Source organism: Bipolaris victoriae, assembly GCF_000527765.1.
Source record: "Bipolaris victoriae FI3 unplaced genomic scaffold scaffold_82, whole genome shotgun sequence".
NCBI lineage: Eukaryota > Fungi > Ascomycota > Dothideomycetes > Pleosporales > Pleosporaceae > Bipolaris > Bipolaris victoriae.
In genome coordinates, this window is record NW_014575310.1 from 98,462 (window position 1) to 115,533 (window position 17,072).

Below are 17,072 nucleotides of genomic sequence, written 5' to 3' on the forward strand. Positions count from 1 at the left end.
ACAACATCATGCAAGAAGCTTGAAGAGATTACGGGAGTGTTTTTGTGGTGCAATCTTAGTCTAGAAGCCATTTAAAGATTGCATTTGACATAACCCTTATATATCACAGTCGTTCAAGTTAATTGATCTCTTCATTACTATTTTAGTTCTTCGGATTCCAGGTGACATAACTGTACTGATCTAGGCAATAAGAAGAGAAGATAGTATCCTCCAGTTTATATAGCTACGCTAAGTTTAGGATAAAGCATACCTACCTAAAGGCTTATTACGTAGCTTTCGTCCTATTGTCTCATAAAATCATGTATGGTTCTTGTTATAAGAAGGTCATTTTGGTAGTGCTTTGACTTTGAATATAAAAAGAGATCTTTTAGTACGTGATTAAATGGTTGGTGGAACTCGTGGGTGGGGAAGTATCAGGGTCTAGCATGCGTAGAACTGACCGGCTAACTTTAAAGTCTTACCGGTGCTTTTGTAGCACCGGAATATTTTACCGTCTAAACTGTTAAGAAATATGGACCTATCTTGATATCCCGAGACACTTATCTGCCTGTACTAAAAGTAGTCCAACTTAGCCAGCCATTCTCATAAGATCTAACCACCCGAAAGTCCCCCATCTCAACGATCCAGACATTTGGACTACAGTTCAGCCTCAAAAGCAGGGATCCTTACAAATCATAACCCATACCCCATCGCATCATGTCATGCCCTGATTGTTTTCGGGGAAGTTTGCATACAAATCTGGGTCAGTCGACTAGCAAGGGTAAGGTGCTGGATGTCCACGGCCTTACATGCTACGTTGCTTTGCCTCTGGTACCGATAGCCAACAAACCAGAGTCCACGATAATATATCTTCCGGACGCTTTTGGCTGGCAATTTATCAATAATCAGCTCCTAGCAGATGCCTACGCTAAAGAAAGTGGCTTTCGGGTCATTATACCAGACATCATAAATGGGGGCCCTTTGAATCCAATTGCGATGCAGCTTATGGACGCGGTTTCAGAGCCTGTAAAAGGGTTCAATATTCGGGCATATCTCAGGAAAGGATCCGCGCTCGTTAAGTTGCTAGCGATCATTCTCCCATTCATGATGCGTTCTAGCGCATACAAAACCTATCCAAAGCTATTGGAATTCGCTCGCAAAGTCAAAGCCGAGTTGCCAGGTGGTGCGAAATTGGGTGTATGCGGATTCTGCTGGGGAGGCCTTCCATCAACATTGCTATGCGCAGAACCATTGGCTAGTTGGTCGCAGGATAGGCTTATTGATGCACATTTCGCAGCTCACCCGAGTCGACTAGATGCACCAAAAATGGTCGTTCAAGCCATCGGAAAGTTCAAGGTTCCATATTCGTTGGCTGCTGCTGCGGAAGATCCCATTCTTACGCCTGACAAGATTAAGAATCTGAGCTCTACTCTGGAATCTTCTTTTGGACCTGGGAATGGTGGGAACGGGTTTAACTATGAAATCGTGGTTTATCCTGGATGTCAACATGGTTTTGCGATACGCGCGAAGGAAGGAGACGAAGATGCCGCTATATGCGCAAAAGAGGCTCAGGCTCAAGCTATTCGATGGTTTCAGCGATGGCTGTAGCCCTAAACCTGAATCACGTGTCACATCCCATCTGCCTGGCAAAAAATCATTGCAAGGTCGTTGCCACAGCAGCTCATATGGAGTACAATGTATATCAGGGTCAATGCTCTTGCTGTTGAATTTTACAAGCTCTGCTTTGCCTGGACTCTACTTTGAGCAATTGTGAAGCTGGTTTAATTTTACAACGTAACCATAGTTTGAATCAGGGGCTAGACTAACCTCACACCGGCAGTTCCAGGCTTCTATAGGCTAAGACGATAAAAATTGGCCCGCATTAAATTTGGCGAACTTAGGACATATGCTTCCCTACTCGGTCTATTTTGCCCCTCACACATCCGCATCCGCCCGATATGGTTTGGCCTCATTATTGTCACATTTCTGCTATTGGGCCCGACAAGGAATAAACCTTCAACTTATTGTCACTTATGAAGAAGCACTTCATTGGTATTGCTCATAACAAACATCTAAATTTTCACCTGCGCCACTAGGAGAGTTAACTTTTCCATCGTCTCTACTAGCGATGATTCGCATGCGACCACAACATCGTCCTTACTTGTTATGGTGTTATCACCAAATGCCAAACAAGTGTAGCTCTCAAGTAGTTCTCCAAGTCTGACCAAGCTGCGGCTCAAAAGAACATGCGCTAACAACCTTGCATCGTCCCCTTCTAAAGAAAGTTTCCCGAATTTCATCATACTATGCGCGCACACAGGGTACGTTGTACCCGTCTGTGTCGTGGCAGTGGCCCCTTCTGCTGATGAAGTGCTCTCATGCGGGTGTGCATCAAGTCTGTTGCCGGGAGGATCGAACTGCTTTTCTGAAAGCCCGTAAGCCTTGCATACGGCCGTGTACAAGGTAAGCAGTCGCTCCGCAGCTGTTGTTATTATCACCAGGGTGGTGAAATCGGTGCGACAGCGTTCGCAGCCAATGATTTCAGCCCACTGATCAGAGACACGTGTACTGACACGCAATATGCTTTCAAAGTCGATTTGCGTTTGTTTTTGCAACTCAGGGACTGCTTCAAAAGCAGAAAAAGAGCAACTACAGGGTTGATTCATATTGACGTTTTAAGTTGTTCAATAGCTTGCTGATTCGCGTAAGCAACTTACTAGGCTTAAATAGAAATAGAAATATTACTTGAAACCATACCTAGTTGATGATTCCTTTATTACTGAATTGAATGAAGAATGACCCTGCCGACGTTTCTCGGGATACTTGAACCAAAACTATGTGCTACCGGAAACTAAATGTAGCCGGGAACTGTACGGCCGAGCTAAGACATGTTGATCCCAAGTGCTGTCTCCAGCCAGCCGGCTTAATTCCTATCCCTGGTCTTTTTGGCCGAGATTCAGTCATAGGAAGCTTTGCCGAGCTTTTAATCACCTTAAGCATCAGACCCTTACATAGCTCTTCGATATTGTTCCTGGTCGCCTGATATTTCTACTACGATGTCTATGAAGCTGAGTTCATGAAGATTTTATGTCCGAAGAATCTGCAGCCTTGACCTAGAAACTCTCATCGAAATGATAAGATGTATAACTAATGATATTGCACTAAGCGAAATTGGTGGTTTTACGTTTCTGCATACGCTTCTCTATTTTTACATAAGTTTCTCAATCCGCTATCTCCATCAAAGATATCACGCCACAACCCCTCACTATCGACGATAACATGCCGAACGTACCAAAATTACATACTATTCTGTATTTTAGCATTGCTTTTATACAAATAAGGCTATCTAACACTAAGCTTCAGTGGCGTAAAATATACCATTACAGAAGGCTATCACGGGAGGATATCGATGGTATTGGCAGTAGATATGCCTTGGGACAATCTGATGACTATGAATAGTCAATTAAAGAGCAAATAGGTGTATAGAACCATGAATCCTGTTAGCAAGAGCCCTCAACACGGTCTCTCGGGAGGCCTATATATCCGCTCAAGCCATCTGCTGTTCGAATGATCGTGTTCGGACCTCTGTACGCATTGGTGTTAGTCGACGAAGATCTTCCTTTACAATTACTTACAGAATTTCAAAGCTAGAGGGAACTCTGTCTTCTTCTTTTTGGATCCGTAAGCCTCGTCGACGATCAGCAAGGCCTATACAATGAACGAAACCGTGGAAGAGGCGGTATTGAGCTGTGTAAACAATATCGAATCTGCGCTTGCTCGCCTTACCATTCTGATCAATATCTTCCAAAACCCGACCCCGCTGCAGGCTGTCTGAAGAAAGTTTTACAGAGCAACCGTAGAGGAATAGGTGGATTTGTTGTGTTTCAAATTCTTTACGAACACATAATATTTTAGCACAGTAATACAGCAACGACGATCATATCTAAAGTGGGGTTTAGCTCTGGCAATTAGGCCCCATGTAACCAACCGTAAACATGTTATGAATGAGGGGGTGTCACTGTACATTTGCACTCACTACCGCCTTGAGCAGCGCTCATCGATACTACTCGTAATGCTTGATTAACTGTCACCTTCCAATATGCTGAAGGTGGGTCGATTGCAGCGCAATTAATTACACAAGCTCACGCCTTACCCAGTTAAGAGCTATCGTACTATAGCTGTGATAGCAAATGCAGTAAGAAAGATGATTAGCGAACATTATGCTAGATTCGCCACTAACCAAGATGATGCTTCCGTTAGCTTGTCTGGAAACAACAGCTCATTGGAAGGTGATGGATTAAGCACCACAAGTACGGAGTGATGCATCTAGCCATGGCGCGGAAGCGGACTACGTACGCCCGGTTGCCCGCTGTTCCGCGCAGTTCCGCTTTTAGCGTTATCAGCAAATGCGCAGTGATCCAGCCATAGCTCGGGAGTAACCCACGCATAATCCCGCTTTTAGTGTCACTGATTGAGACTACGATGGTGGATAATTATACAGAACTGGTGGTAGATCGCTCCTTGTTGCAAGGAACCCCGTATAAGCTTGCGTAAGCTTTCTTATATGCTAGACTAGTAAGTTTCATACTAGAGGTACGGACTTAGGGCCTGTCCAGCAAATCTATTCCACTTCCCCCTCTACTTACTATCATATTCTTAAACCTTTTATATATTTACTATAGCTACTAGATTTATAATATATTACTAGGTTCAAAGTTTCGTAAGTTAGCTAAAGCCCTACTATTACTAAAACTTAACGCCTATAATATTATTAGTAATATCTTACTTAAAACTATATATAATTTAATTCTAAAACATTCACTATTTTTATAAATACTAGTACTTTATTTATTATCTATATATAGCTCTATAGGCTATTAGATAGTTAAGTTTTAAGTCGATAAGCTATTCTATACTCTTTCTTAGTATCTATTACTATTTAGTTTCTAAAACAGTTATAGTCAAAGCTATTTATCTATACTTAACTTTTACTATAGTTATTATACTAGATATAGAACTTGTTTATATATTATTTTATCCACTACTTAAGATACTTTACAAAGTTAAGATCTAATAAATATACTAACTAATTAAGTATTCGAATATAGCTACTCTATTTAGTATTAGTATCGTTTTATATTATTTCTACTATACTATATTAATGTAATCAATATACATCTTACTATATAGCTCACTATACAGTTTATATAATACTATTTTACTTATAACTAGTTATATTTATAATTATGTTAGTCTTTTATTTTTCTTTTAAACTTTAAAAATATTAATTTTATTGTTAGTAACTACTTTTCTATATAGAGTATTTATCTAAGAATTAAACTATATAGTAATTCTAAAGAAAACTTCTATATTATATAGTAAACTACAACTATTTATAAAGATTCTATAAAGTTAGTTTAAACTATCTTTTATAGTGGTATGTAACTATATTATATAATATAGTAGATACTTTAATAAAGTATAGACTTACTAAAAGTAGATAAATATATACTACTAAGTCGTATCATAGTTATAGCTTATAGTAGCTCTTTATACTTAATTTTAAGTAAATAGTATACTTTATAAAAGATTATTTTTATTTAATATCTTAAAAGTATCTATAGCTAGCTACTATAAGATGTATCTACTATTATTAAGATAGTATTAAAATTTTAATAGAGAGAGGTACTAGTAGAGAGTATATATAAGAAGATAGCTATAAATTTAGTTATAGTATAACAACTGTATAATACACTAAATATACTACTTTACTTCTCTATTATTTTATTTTAGTAATAGTAAGGATTTTATAGTATTATATAATAAACTAAGTACGCTTTAGAGTTGGTAGAAGTTATTTAGAATATAGATCGTAGAGAGTAGAGGTTTAATAGAGTAGCTTAACTTATAAAACTATTAACATATGTAGTTTAGACCCTTTAGTAAGAGATATAATATTAACTTAATATATACTCTAGTTAGTTAGTTAATATACATACTATAGATAGATAGTTTTAGCATTATTATAATCTATAACAAATACCTAATAGATTAAATATATCGTTAGCAAAATGAAATAATTATTGAAATCTAAATAGTAATATATTAAAAGGAACATATAAAGAAAAACTAAAAAGAGTTTAAATAGTAAGATATTATTTAAGAAATAGTGAAAGTGAGACTATAGTAACAAGATATCCTTATTTATAGAATCAAGAATATAAAATCAATATAAAATAATCTTTTGAGCATATAGATACCGCCCTGGTGGTATCAAGCTAAAGTCTAAACCATCCGTTCGCGGACCATCGGGCTATGCCGAGAATCGAACCAAGACCTAGTTCATCATATAAACTATTGGGTTCGGTCCGACGCGACGGCATAGATCCTAGCGATTGAGTTACATACCTTATCTTTTGCCCTCAACGGGAAACAACTCTCAGCACGCAATCGGACCTTTAGGCACATAAGCAATTACTAAAGAACTTAAGGTTTGTCACTGTCTATCGCAATGGAAGATCATATCTGTCCACAGAACTTAGAGTGTATCTATCATAGCAGCTACTTGCAAGAACTATCTTTTTCGAGTGCAAAACACTTCGTGCATCAATGGACTTTCAGCCCCCCAACTCTGCGAACGATACGCCTATAGAGGCTAAGAAGCGCTCGAAACTCCGCGCAACGTGCGATGCTTGCATTGCTGCCAGAATTCGATGCAGCCGTAATATTCCTCAATGTGTTCGTTGCCAAGTATACAAGATTGAATGCGTGTATGGCGTTTCAAAGCGCATGGGCCGACCTCGGAAATCAGGAACAGCAAGGAAGGCAAGGGTAGAGCAAAGAGAAGCCTCTATTGGGGATGATGACAGGCCACAAACAGAGAATCAAAATGCTCCGACACAGCCGGCCGATCAAGATAATGCACATTCAGCAGATGATGTGCAGCAGATATCAAGCTCCAAAGGACGGAACGGATCAACATCTACGACTCCATCTCCAACGGCCTACTCATCTGAAACCACAATACCCACAGTGGATAGCGACCCGGTCTCAACATCTGAGTATTCATTCAACATATCGACTACTGCTATGTACGACAGCATGTTTGCCATGGATCAATTATCAAATGTTGGGTTATCGAGCTCATACGGGACACTCGACAGCTTGGATAGCCCGCTCAACGACATATATGGTAGTGGGCTTGCAGCACAAGAAATCGATCTACACGACCTACAAGATCAACAGCCTTTAGCCGAAGCTTGCAGTGATCTTGGCGATCGATCATCCATGTGGACGAACAACAAACCGCAGGATGCTTTCAGCATCTTGAATGATTCACCGGATCTTAATCATCCCTCGAATACAGAAGCATTTTCTGTTCGCCCAACAACAGATATAACGCTCTTCAGAGACCATCGAGCTCCTATCCTAGACCCCGCGACTCCAGAGTTATTCCGCCAACTCCCGCTATCACCAGTAAACCAAATAGGCTTTCAAGCTCTTGAGCCGATCAGACCAGATTTTTCAGGCTGTGAATGTTACAAACTGATACTACGTTTGCTCCTCCAACTAGATGATGCTATTCATCACACGAACGCAATGAAACTTGACACAGCCCTCCAAATGAACAAGGACATTTTTGCCCATAGTAAGAAGATGTTGGATTGCTCTTCTTGTACCGGAACACAGCCAAGTCAACATCTTCTTCAAGTGTTGCTTGTCGACCGCGGCATCGGGGTACTGGAATCAAAACTTAAGAATAAATCACCTAGTATTCCCGCACGGCGGCTCTCTCCGCTGCATCAATTGACAAACAAGTTCTCTGATAAGAGAGCTTCTATACTATTCCCATTTGATGAACTTTCCAATGTCGGGAAAAAAGATATCCTAGAGTCGGCGGAAGACTGTTCTTTGCTCGTTGGTGGTTATGAAATTTCACTGGAGAAAAACATTTTCATCAAAAAGCTGCTTCAGAAGCGACTGGAAAATTGGGCAAGTGTACTGGAGGATCTGCAAAAGATGACGCTCGGAACGATTGTGAACTCTAGATCTCAGGTAGTTCGAGTGATGTTAGCTGAGACCAGTCTAAAGTTGAGAAGGTTGGTTGGAAGAGTGGAATTATGGAACGTATAGATGTAATTTAGAATTTCGGATATGCATAGAGTCATCAGTCAATCGTACAAGCTCTGCACATGCGATCAGATTTTGCGCATTTCGATTATAGTCACTTGATTTAGTAGGCGTAGCGATAACTAGAAAACGAGTAGTGCAAATGAAAATGCAGTCAATGGGGGTACCGAAAGTTTTGTCATGAGGAATGCAAGTACAAATAACGTCTCAAATTTGACTGCGGTGTGTTCTGATAGCGCTAGTCACTGCCCTCAAGTTTCTCTACATGCTTTACCGGACGTTTGAAATGCTTTGTATTGGTGTTGTGGTGTGCGTCTTGTACTTGCATATAACTAGTATCCCATTTTCTCTATAAGAGACTCTAGTGCCGATGTCTGAGGCATTCCTCGTGGACCTGGAAGAAATGCCATATGGTCTGAATGTGTCGTTGAGTTGGACCACACTTCATTATCGTGAAGCAATTCTGTTACCCGCGCTGCGTCGACGTAAGTTCGAATCTTGACCATTTTATTATGTTCCCACTGAGTGATCCAAACATTCACCATTGACCAATTCTCACCTATTTGAAGTAAGCTTGAGACTTTGACACTCCGTCAGAATTACATACCATTATTTGCCCGTCCACTAAACAAAACCTCCTGAACACTCCAATTTTGATCGCAACCACCTGTTATGTACTGAAGCTCGATACGGTACTCGTTGGGATACTTTAGTCTTATGCAGTTGTTGAGTCGGTACAGCGCATTGACATAGAAATGTTTCAAGTCATGATAGTGTCCCGCTAAAGGCTGATGACCAACTACGGTGAAATCAACATCTGGCGAAATGTGATTGATTAAGTTGGTAACATCGGTCTCGAGGGAGGAAAATATAGAGTAGATTCGAGGCTGGGAAACAAATTCGCAGTCCAAGGAGGGATTGCCAAAAAAGAATCCGTCTTGTGGTGCGATTGGCGGTGATGCTGCGGTCACTTGTAAGGTGGCAGCAAGCAGGACACAAAGTGACCATGAGGCAGAAGGATGCATGTCAGAGAGAACGATAAAGAGGACAAGCGGTTCAAATGTCAATATGTAGATAGTGGCGAAACGTTGCAATGCACTATGAATGGGATTGCAGATATGTTGGACCATGCTGCATGCACGCTCGGTGGTCTTCCACATGCATAGGTCTATAGCTAGACTAGCGATTAGCTCCGAGAAAGATTCCTTTGTCAACTAGAAAAAGTCAAAATGGTAATCAAACCCAGCACAGTTAACCTATTCTCACTCATGCAGTGGAGAGCTTATGTAAGCATTGGGAAAAGTCACGCAGTATCTAAAAGGTCCGGAGAGATTAAAGTACCGGCAAAATCGTACACATCGAGACCCCGTTACCATTTATATGAGTTATAGTATTCAGGAAGATTAAGCGAAGATACTTTCAACTATTCGGAGTTATGTGCAGAGTTTATGTGACAGTTGATTGAGTGCTCTGCTTCGAGAGGTGAACGAATATGTGCAATCCTAATGGGAATGCATTGCTAAGCTCATACCAAGATGGGGTAGCACATACTAGACGCTTTATCTATTTGAGAATGTTCTCCATGCAAGTCCCCACCTGTAAGACACTAGGAGTAGTGGGGTGGCTACTATGATAGCGCCAGCAACACACGTAAAGCTCCATCCTCTGCCGAGCCAGTCGAGCAAGGGGTGAATGAGAACTGTGGCAGCCGCACCGAGTGTACACCTTACTAAGTTATTAGCAGCCATAGCCGTTGCAGGCTTTGAATAATTGAGATCGACAACCAATATGTTCATTACATTGTAGGCCCCAGTAACCGAAAAGGCGATCAAAAACAGCAAAGCCAAAGGAGCCCAAATTGGGGTGCGGAAAAGAATGACCCAACCGTAGACACTGATAGATATAGCTGCTAAGATCTTTTGCCCGTTAATTATAGAACACTACGCAGCTAGAGGAGGGTTCTTACCATCATGGGCAAAGCTATGTGCAGACGCGTCTTTTCGAAAGGAAATTTATCTTTGGTGTTTCGCTCGTTATCACCTCTCTCTTCCAGGGCTGCTTCTACACGTCGGTAGTTCCAGTCGACAAGTATACCGTTCGTGAAAGCACTGAATAGGGTTCCTAGTCCTGCGGGTATAAAGGCTAAACCGATTTGGAGGTCGTTGAATCCATATAAGATTTCGAACTGTGATGGAACACTAGACATGACAGCGTAGTAGCTCGCGAAAAGAATGCCATTACCCAGCATGATGATTCCTGTGGGGAACTGAAACACAACTCGCAGGGTGACAAGAGGATCGGGCAGGCTGATACCCGCTTTTCCTAAGTACGTCAAATCTCTTTGTGGTTGGTCTTCTCTATTAAGCTGTTGTGGGCTCCGCTTCATCCATTGATATATTGTCTGATTGAACCCCAGTGGCTGTACGGATCCATCTTTGACAATCGTTCTGCAAGTTTCCGGAAAGAATAGCAAGAATGGCACAAAGAATAACGTAGCCACGATTGCTAGAAACCAGAATATAGATGGCCAACCAAACCAATGGCTAAGTATGCCGCCAATAATTGGTCCTAGGGAGGGAGCGAGTGCAGAGCCAAGTGACGCGATCCCAAGATACATGCCTCTTTCAGCAGAAGTTACTATATCTGCCGCAACAGCACTGGCAAGAGCTACCATTGGGCTACTGCCGGAACTTTGAACAGCTCGAAGAATAACAAGAGCAGGAAAAGTTCTCTGTAGAGCGAGAGCTACATCTGAAGCGATATAGATGAGGAAGCAAAATATGTATACAGGCCGACGGCCAATGACATCAGCGATGGAGCCAGCAATAGTCGGCGCAAAAGCTTGTAATAACTTAAACATACAAAGTTAGTTCTCAATTTTATATCATTGTCCTGCACACAACGTACCATATAACCCATAATAGTAAAGTTCATCATTGTGTGGCTGACGTGGAGATCTTTGGCCATCGAATTCAGCACTGGGTAATAGATATTTGCTGATAAAGGAGAGAGTGTTGAGGCCAAAGAGGCTGTGGAGATCAAAATTCTTTTTTGAGTGGTGGTAAACACGGAGTAGCGCGCCTGTGTAGACTTTCGGTTGAGGAGAGCAGTAGTCTCCGTCGCTTGCCCTTCAATGTTGGAATTAGCTGTCATGGCGATACTTTTAACAATAGCTCTCTTTTAGCGCCTCAAAGATTTCGAATATGTAATGACTGCTACAAGCAAGTATTGGAATGCACGAAGCTATTGTTTGAATCTTGTAGATTTTGAAACCTAATTATAGAATTTCATGGATGAATAAAGCCAGCTTTTTTCCTAGCTCCGGACCTTTATAGACAGGGAATCCAAAAATCAATCCGGAAATTGTTTATTGGTACACGGTATTAGAGAATAATGACTAAGTCTCCCAGTAACTGAATCAATGGAGAAGGGCTGTCTACTGTTGTCAGGAAGAAGACACCGTGCAAGTCAAACAAGAGGAAACTTCAAGAGAAGCAATCTAGAAAGGGTCTACAACTCAGTTTCCGGCGCATTGACATGAATTTTGCTATTTCAAAGGTATGTTGAAGCTTCACCTGTTTCAGTCTTTCATCCCCCATTTTTCGTCAAGCATTATAACTTCTGCTCATTGTGTCGGCCTTTAGCGAAAAGACTCAAGAAGTCTGAAATCATCATGTCGGGTATTTCCGCAGCCTTGATTACTCGCTCGATATCCTCTCTGGAGAATTGTAGCTTCATATTCTTCATGAATTTCTCTTGAACCATCTTCGTTGTGTCGGCACTTCGGACATGGCCGACAGGAAACTCGACAAAGATTTCTTCAGAAACGGTATCGTCGGTAAACGTGATTATTACTCCAGATGCAAGACTTTTCTTATTCAGATTCAAATAGTCTTTGGTAAGATTTTTGTCCTCTTTCAAATAAATCTTAGACCGGAGCCCCGAAAGCCGCTCGTCATACGCCCAAGGGCTGTTGCTCTTGTAATCGTTACTCTCTGGAGCTGCACCCTTGAGTAAAGCCAAAGCAACCATGTATTGCATACAATGGTCCCTATCAGCAGCATTATGCAGATGTCCTTGTTTGTCAATGATAAGGATAGCTGCGGCTGTCGTTCGTATATCGACTCTCTTGATGTGCTTATCCGGGGAATGACCTTGGGTTCGCATGAGGTTACTATGTTGCAGAGCTGCTTGTACAGCTGCGATACCATGACCCTCGACCGGCATGACTTTGAAGATTATATTTCTGATGACCCAGCTATTGTATGGTATTGGAAATTGAAACGGCTGGCCCCTGAACAGAGTATCGTAGAATCCCCATCTCGGTTCAGTGAGTACCGTCTTAGATCCGGGCTGGCCTGCTTGCGCAAAAAGAACAAGTTGTACCGCCCTCATACAAGCATCGCCAGCGGCCCAGCCCTTACGAGGTATAGTGTTTGTTCCATGGCGGTAAGTGCGGAGAGGGTGGCCATCCATCCATACGTGAGATATTGCAGCCATTGTTTCTTCTTCAGTGAGGCCTAGAAGCCATGCAACTACAGCAGTAGATGCTAACTTGACCAGAATGACGTGGTCTAAGCCATGCTTGTTGAAAGCATTCTGTAAAAGAAAGCACCCTTGGATTTCATAAGCCTTGATCATGGCTGTAAGAAGTGTGCGCATGTCTAGTGTAGGACCAGTATGGACGATATCACCCTTTGCAATGCGATGGCTCTGCCAATCTGCCACGGCTAGGATAGCACCCAAGTTATCTGGGTGATTGTAAGTATGCGAGAAAGAGCCTAAAAGTATCGTCCTCACCAGAAGGGTGGCCCCAATCCGCCCCCGCGATCGCATCATTATGATCCAGATATCGAATAATCGTTGCCATGTCGAAAGCGCCTTTCAATGGGTCGAGTAAATATGAAGTACCAGGCAACCTGAAGCCATTTTGATTGACTGTAGTTGAGTCAAATGGCCCCAGCAATTTGCCACATTCTTCACTCGAAGAGATCGTTTCGATAGCGCAACCCATGGCATCGAGGAGCGCCATCCGCGCACACACGAAGGCGTTCTCATCATCAATGTGATAATGAAATACGTAGTTCTTGATATCAATGATGACCTGATCATAAGGTGTCGAAGACATCGTGAGATCACTTTTAGAGAGTTGCTATACACGAGGAAGATGTGCGCAGGAGCATGACCGGAAAGCATATTTGTATAAGTGTCTTCAAATGCAGATTGGATGATTCTCCGGCATTTTTGTATTGCCACTATCTAGTACTATCATCAGCAATAGTACGTGACGTAGATTCGTTAGATGTATCCGGGGATGTTTTTGATCCCGGGTTGATTAGCTCATCACATCGATTCCACCGAGATCACCCTTTACACCATGCCTTGCCCGTGACAATAAGATCGTCCTCGAACAGTTAATTAACATGTCATAACTTTGCACTGGCAGTATAAACTGGCTCAGTGTCCCCCGTGTAAATATGGGACGGACGAAAAAGTTTTATTCCCCGCACTGTCTTTGTTAAAAGCTGGCAGTTAGAATGATTGCTAGACTTACCCATCGCCTCACGCCAGTGCGCCATTATCCCGATGAGCCGTTGAGAAATCATAGCTATAGGAATGAAATCGGAATGAAAACCACTTGAAAGTATCGTTAGCGGACTATCGCATAAACTTTCTGGAAACTCACACGGCAGTAAAAACAAAATTCCCATAGAAATCAGCATTCGGATGAAGGCCCCTTGATGTGAAGTAGTCATCGTTAGAAGCGAGTCTTTCAATTTCCCTTGCAATCTCGATTAAAGGATCTGAGTTTGCACCCGAGTCTTCAATGAGCTCCTTGATAGGCCTTACACGTGGATCGGTGCCTTTGTAAGTGCGATGCCCATATCCAAATAGTTTTCGTTTGCCTTGCTTTACCTCCGAGATAAACTCGGGGACTTTTGATTTGTCTCCGATACTACGGAGGCTGAGATGCGCAGCCTCAGTCGCACCGAAATGTAGAGGACCATATGCCGCTGCTAATGAAGCAATAAGGCAAGATACAGGGTCTGTGAGCGACGACGCTGTGACCATTGTGGAGAATACAGCTAGTGCCATCCCGTGATCCATATTCAATGCTGCGAACCGCCGAAAGCATGACACTTTCATCGCATCTGGTCGTCCTGTTAGATCGTCAACCATGCCGGACATGTGAAATAGATTTTCAACGAAACTGTAATCCAATGAAGGAGCCGTGAATTCAATTCCTTTCCGATGACAGGCAGCCATCCCTACGATAACTGCATATGCAGCAATCGTGTTAATAATTGCTTTATCGGTTTTTTCGATATTGCCTTGGTAGATGTTTCCGCCGCTGGACGCTGGAATCATAGCGGGATTACTTCCCAGATATGCCGCCAAACCAGCCACGATCATCGGCATGGGAGGGGACGACGATCTTGCAACATCATATTAGTTTCTCGACCATATGAAACAAAATTCCTGTTACTTACGGGAAAGCTGATACTATTTCGAAAACATTTTTTGGGACCTCTAGCATAGCTGCTATCAATAGCCTGCGTAAAGATTCCTTCTGCACGGGTGTTGGGTATTTCGCCCACACCATTAAATGCAACATATCTTCATAGTCGCTCTGCCATAGCTGCTCCAGACTGTAACCCCTGAAAAGAAGTAAATCTCTTTCTCCATCTCTATAAGCTCTTAGTTCCTGGATGATAAGAGGGGCGTGGAATTTTTCTTACGCAAAACTCACACCTGTTTCCACCACTGTTGTGTTCAGAAGCCCGGGGTCATGCACTCTCAGACCGCTGCCTACTTTGTCTGCTCTATTCCCACTAGATGAGGGAGCTTTGATATCTTTGAACGCTGTTGCAAGGACGGAATTCCGCTGTATCGGGACTCTATATTCTAGAGTAGTGCGGGAGTCCTTCACTAAAAGGAAGCCGTTGGACATCTTGAAAATTGCAGCTCAGAGATGGTATCCGAAGAAGTTGTTATTTCAAATTTAAGGCTAAAAAGTCAAGGCAAGCCTCATGTATAAATCAAGAATCATTGATACATATAATCTTCATCGCTGAAATGTCTAACATCGATTTGAAGGGCATTTAGTTCGCTGAATAGCCCGGAAACCGGACTCCTTCTCTCGAATTATGTAATGAGACCATAAAGAAAATCCGCGTTACTCTACTCCCAAGGCAATTGAATATGTACAAAGTGGTAGGAAATTGTGCCACACTAGTAGCTTAACATCTGACATATGCCTACTGCTTTACAACATGCTCGACTCTGAAGATTCCTATATCATTAGATCTGCTATTATAGATCATGTCGCATTATATACCCCCCATTCGACCAAAGGCTTCAATACCCCTCCTCATTTCATATATAATATCTACTTAGGAGCGCTTGATAAATCTGTGGAACGTAGATTTGTGTTCGCGGCATTAAATCGGCAGGGAATTAGGAATTTGTAGCAATAACTCACCGGTATATTCTAAACCGCCGGCGTTAGTTGGATTATTAACAGCCCTAACACCAGGACAGTGCTTGACATGCGAACGGGATTGAAACGGAATACTGTTGCACCCATTATCACTCGGATCGAGTCACGAACAAAATTCATAATGAAAATATCTATATCAACGGCATTGCACGCAGCTGGTCATTATATACATAGCTAAAATCAGGATTCTTTCAAATAGGTTTCATCTGCTATTATTTCACGAGTGAAGTAAACCTCTTTATGAAGAAGTGTGTGAGGTTACACGAGTGATTTCACGAGACAGTAGATGGCGTGGAAATACAGTATACAATCTCCGAGAAACAGCGCGAATGATATTTCCGAATCCTCGAACTAGAGTCCCCACTTTATCCTGGTTTATGCTATTGGAACATGATTTCTCGACTCAATCTTCTGATCGCAGCCGCAATCTTTGCTACGAATTTTGGCTCTTGGGGTATCTCATGTCCTCTATCATGTAGCATCAAGGTTGCATTCTTATCCCCACAGATCTGATGTAGCTTGAGAGAATGCTCGTAAATGAAGTCTCTTCTCCCAACTACATGGAGCGTGGGAATGGTTAGCCTACCCTTGAGATGTTTCTCAAAAATAAAGTCTCCATTCCCACTGACCACAAATGGAGGTAAGCTGTTGAAGAATATTGCGCATTTGAATGGTGGCGCTTCGCATGGGTGGCGCGTTGACCACTGCGCGAGAAACCCACATGCGAGTGTGCCGCCATGCGAAAAACCGATCACTGCATCGAAAGGCCCTTCTGTCTCAATGACATCCAAAATTTGATCGTATGCTTCTTCTACAGTAATGCCGTCATCTTCTGATGACCGCGGCCAGTTGTAGTAGGAATAGTATGGGCCTTCGAAAAAGTTCTCGACGTTAGGCCCAGGGCCAGAGTCAATATTCCCTTCGGTAAAGTGGAAAGCTGCAGTATGATCTGATTCCAGATCACGAATCAAAGAACCTTAGTGGAATGGTTAGAATAGGATCGCTCGAAGGCAGGGAGGCATTACGAAGTTGGAACTGAAGGATCTAAACTTCTGTTAGTAAAATCTCGCTGGGATTTTTCATTGGACAACCTTTGTATTTGTCCCTGCACCATGCAGGCAAAGCACTCTTAATGGCGGCATGTTCGTGGGGAATGATACTTTGTTCTACTATTTTTGTGAAATAATTGGTATAGGCACAATTAAAGTGCAAGATCTGATGTTTGTATCTAGACGAGTGATTTCTTCTAGTCTAAATAGAAGAAATGAATAGCCAAACAATGAACATATCATTTATTGATTCATCTATCGATGTTGCAGTTGATATCTCCGGACTCCACAGGAATAAGTCACCGGGTGGATTTTGATGATCCAGAATAAGTGAGAGGTAGGGTTAATAGTATTAACTATTGGTTGGATGTGAAACTCGATTTGACGACTCCTACTTAGTACTTGTTGAACCA

The 17,072-nt window shown here is 42.1% G+C and overlaps 11 protein-coding genes across 11 annotated transcripts; 4 read left to right on the top strand and 7 right to left on the bottom strand.

The window, feature by feature from the left end:
* Positions 1-696: 696 nt before the first annotated feature.
* Positions 697-1,587, top strand: COCVIDRAFT_29160 (hypothetical protein; the record flags this gene model as incomplete). Its single annotated transcript, XM_014698205.1, has 1 exon — positions 697-1,587. One exon carries the CDS (start codon positions 697-699, stop codon positions 1,585-1,587), a length of 891 nt encoding a protein of 296 aa, XP_014553691.1.
* A 464-nt stretch (positions 1,588-2,051) lies between these two features.
* On the bottom strand, positions 2,052-2,645 carry COCVIDRAFT_107069 (hypothetical protein; the record flags this gene model as incomplete). Its single annotated transcript, XM_014698206.1, has 1 exon — positions 2,052-2,645. One exon carries the CDS (start codon positions 2,643-2,645, stop codon positions 2,052-2,054), a length of 594 nt encoding a protein of 197 aa, XP_014553692.1.
* A 175-nt stretch (positions 2,646-2,820) lies between these two features.
* On the bottom strand, positions 2,821-3,021 carry COCVIDRAFT_107051 (hypothetical protein; the record flags this gene model as incomplete). Its single annotated transcript, XM_014698207.1, has 1 exon — positions 2,821-3,021. A coding segment is annotated over one exon (201 nt), but the record flags the coding sequence as incomplete, so codon positions are not given.
* Positions 3,022-3,163: 142 nt separating this feature from the next.
* On the top strand, positions 3,164-3,319 carry COCVIDRAFT_107036 (hypothetical protein; the record flags this gene model as incomplete). Its single annotated transcript, XM_014698208.1, has 1 exon — positions 3,164-3,319. A coding segment is annotated over one exon (156 nt), but the record flags the coding sequence as incomplete, so codon positions are not given.
* Positions 3,320-6,588: 3,269 nt separating this feature from the next.
* Positions 6,589-6,768, top strand: COCVIDRAFT_57760 (hypothetical protein; the record flags this gene model as incomplete). Its single annotated transcript, XM_014698209.1, has 1 exon — positions 6,589-6,768. A coding segment is annotated over one exon (180 nt), but the record flags the coding sequence as incomplete, so codon positions are not given.
* COCVIDRAFT_107030 (hypothetical protein) lies at positions 6,769-8,112 on the top strand (the record flags this gene model as incomplete). Its single annotated transcript, XM_014698210.1, has 1 exon — positions 6,769-8,112. One exon carries the CDS (start codon positions 6,769-6,771, stop codon positions 8,110-8,112), a length of 1,344 nt encoding a protein of 447 aa, XP_014553696.1.
* A 332-nt stretch (positions 8,113-8,444) lies between these two features.
* On the bottom strand, positions 8,445-9,047 carry COCVIDRAFT_54695 (hypothetical protein; the record flags this gene model as incomplete). Its single annotated transcript, XM_014698211.1, has 2 exons — positions 8,445-8,668; positions 8,717-9,047. Coding segments are annotated over 2 exons (555 nt in total), but the record flags the coding sequence as incomplete, so codon positions are not given.
* A 621-nt stretch (positions 9,048-9,668) lies between these two features.
* COCVIDRAFT_107046 (hypothetical protein) lies at positions 9,669-11,262 on the bottom strand (the record flags this gene model as incomplete). Its single annotated transcript, XM_014698212.1, has 3 exons — positions 9,669-10,025; positions 10,076-10,960; positions 11,017-11,262. 3 exons carry the CDS (start codon positions 11,260-11,262, stop codon positions 9,669-9,671), a joined length of 1,488 nt encoding a protein of 495 aa, XP_014553698.1.
* A 459-nt stretch (positions 11,263-11,721) lies between these two features.
* Positions 11,722-13,237, bottom strand: COCVIDRAFT_29163 (hypothetical protein; the record flags this gene model as incomplete). Its single annotated transcript, XM_014698213.1, has 2 exons — positions 11,722-12,860; positions 12,910-13,237. 2 exons carry the CDS (start codon positions 13,235-13,237, stop codon positions 11,722-11,724), a joined length of 1,467 nt encoding a protein of 488 aa, XP_014553699.1.
* A 298-nt stretch (positions 13,238-13,535) lies between these two features.
* COCVIDRAFT_107070 (hypothetical protein) lies at positions 13,536-15,061 on the bottom strand (the record flags this gene model as incomplete). The annotated part of the gene is made up of 5 exons (XM_014698214.1): positions 13,536-13,618; positions 13,664-13,746; positions 13,796-14,545; positions 14,601-14,805; positions 14,857-15,061. 5 exons carry the CDS (start codon positions 15,059-15,061, stop codon positions 13,536-13,538), a joined length of 1,326 nt encoding a protein of 441 aa, XP_014553700.1.
* Positions 15,062-15,990: 929 nt separating this feature from the next.
* On the bottom strand, positions 15,991-16,752 carry COCVIDRAFT_107027 (hypothetical protein; the record flags this gene model as incomplete). Its single annotated transcript, XM_014698215.1, has 3 exons — positions 15,991-16,586; positions 16,636-16,654; positions 16,702-16,752. 3 exons carry the CDS (start codon positions 16,750-16,752, stop codon positions 15,991-15,993), a joined length of 666 nt encoding a protein of 221 aa, XP_014553701.1.
* Positions 16,753-17,072: the final 320 nt, after the last annotated feature.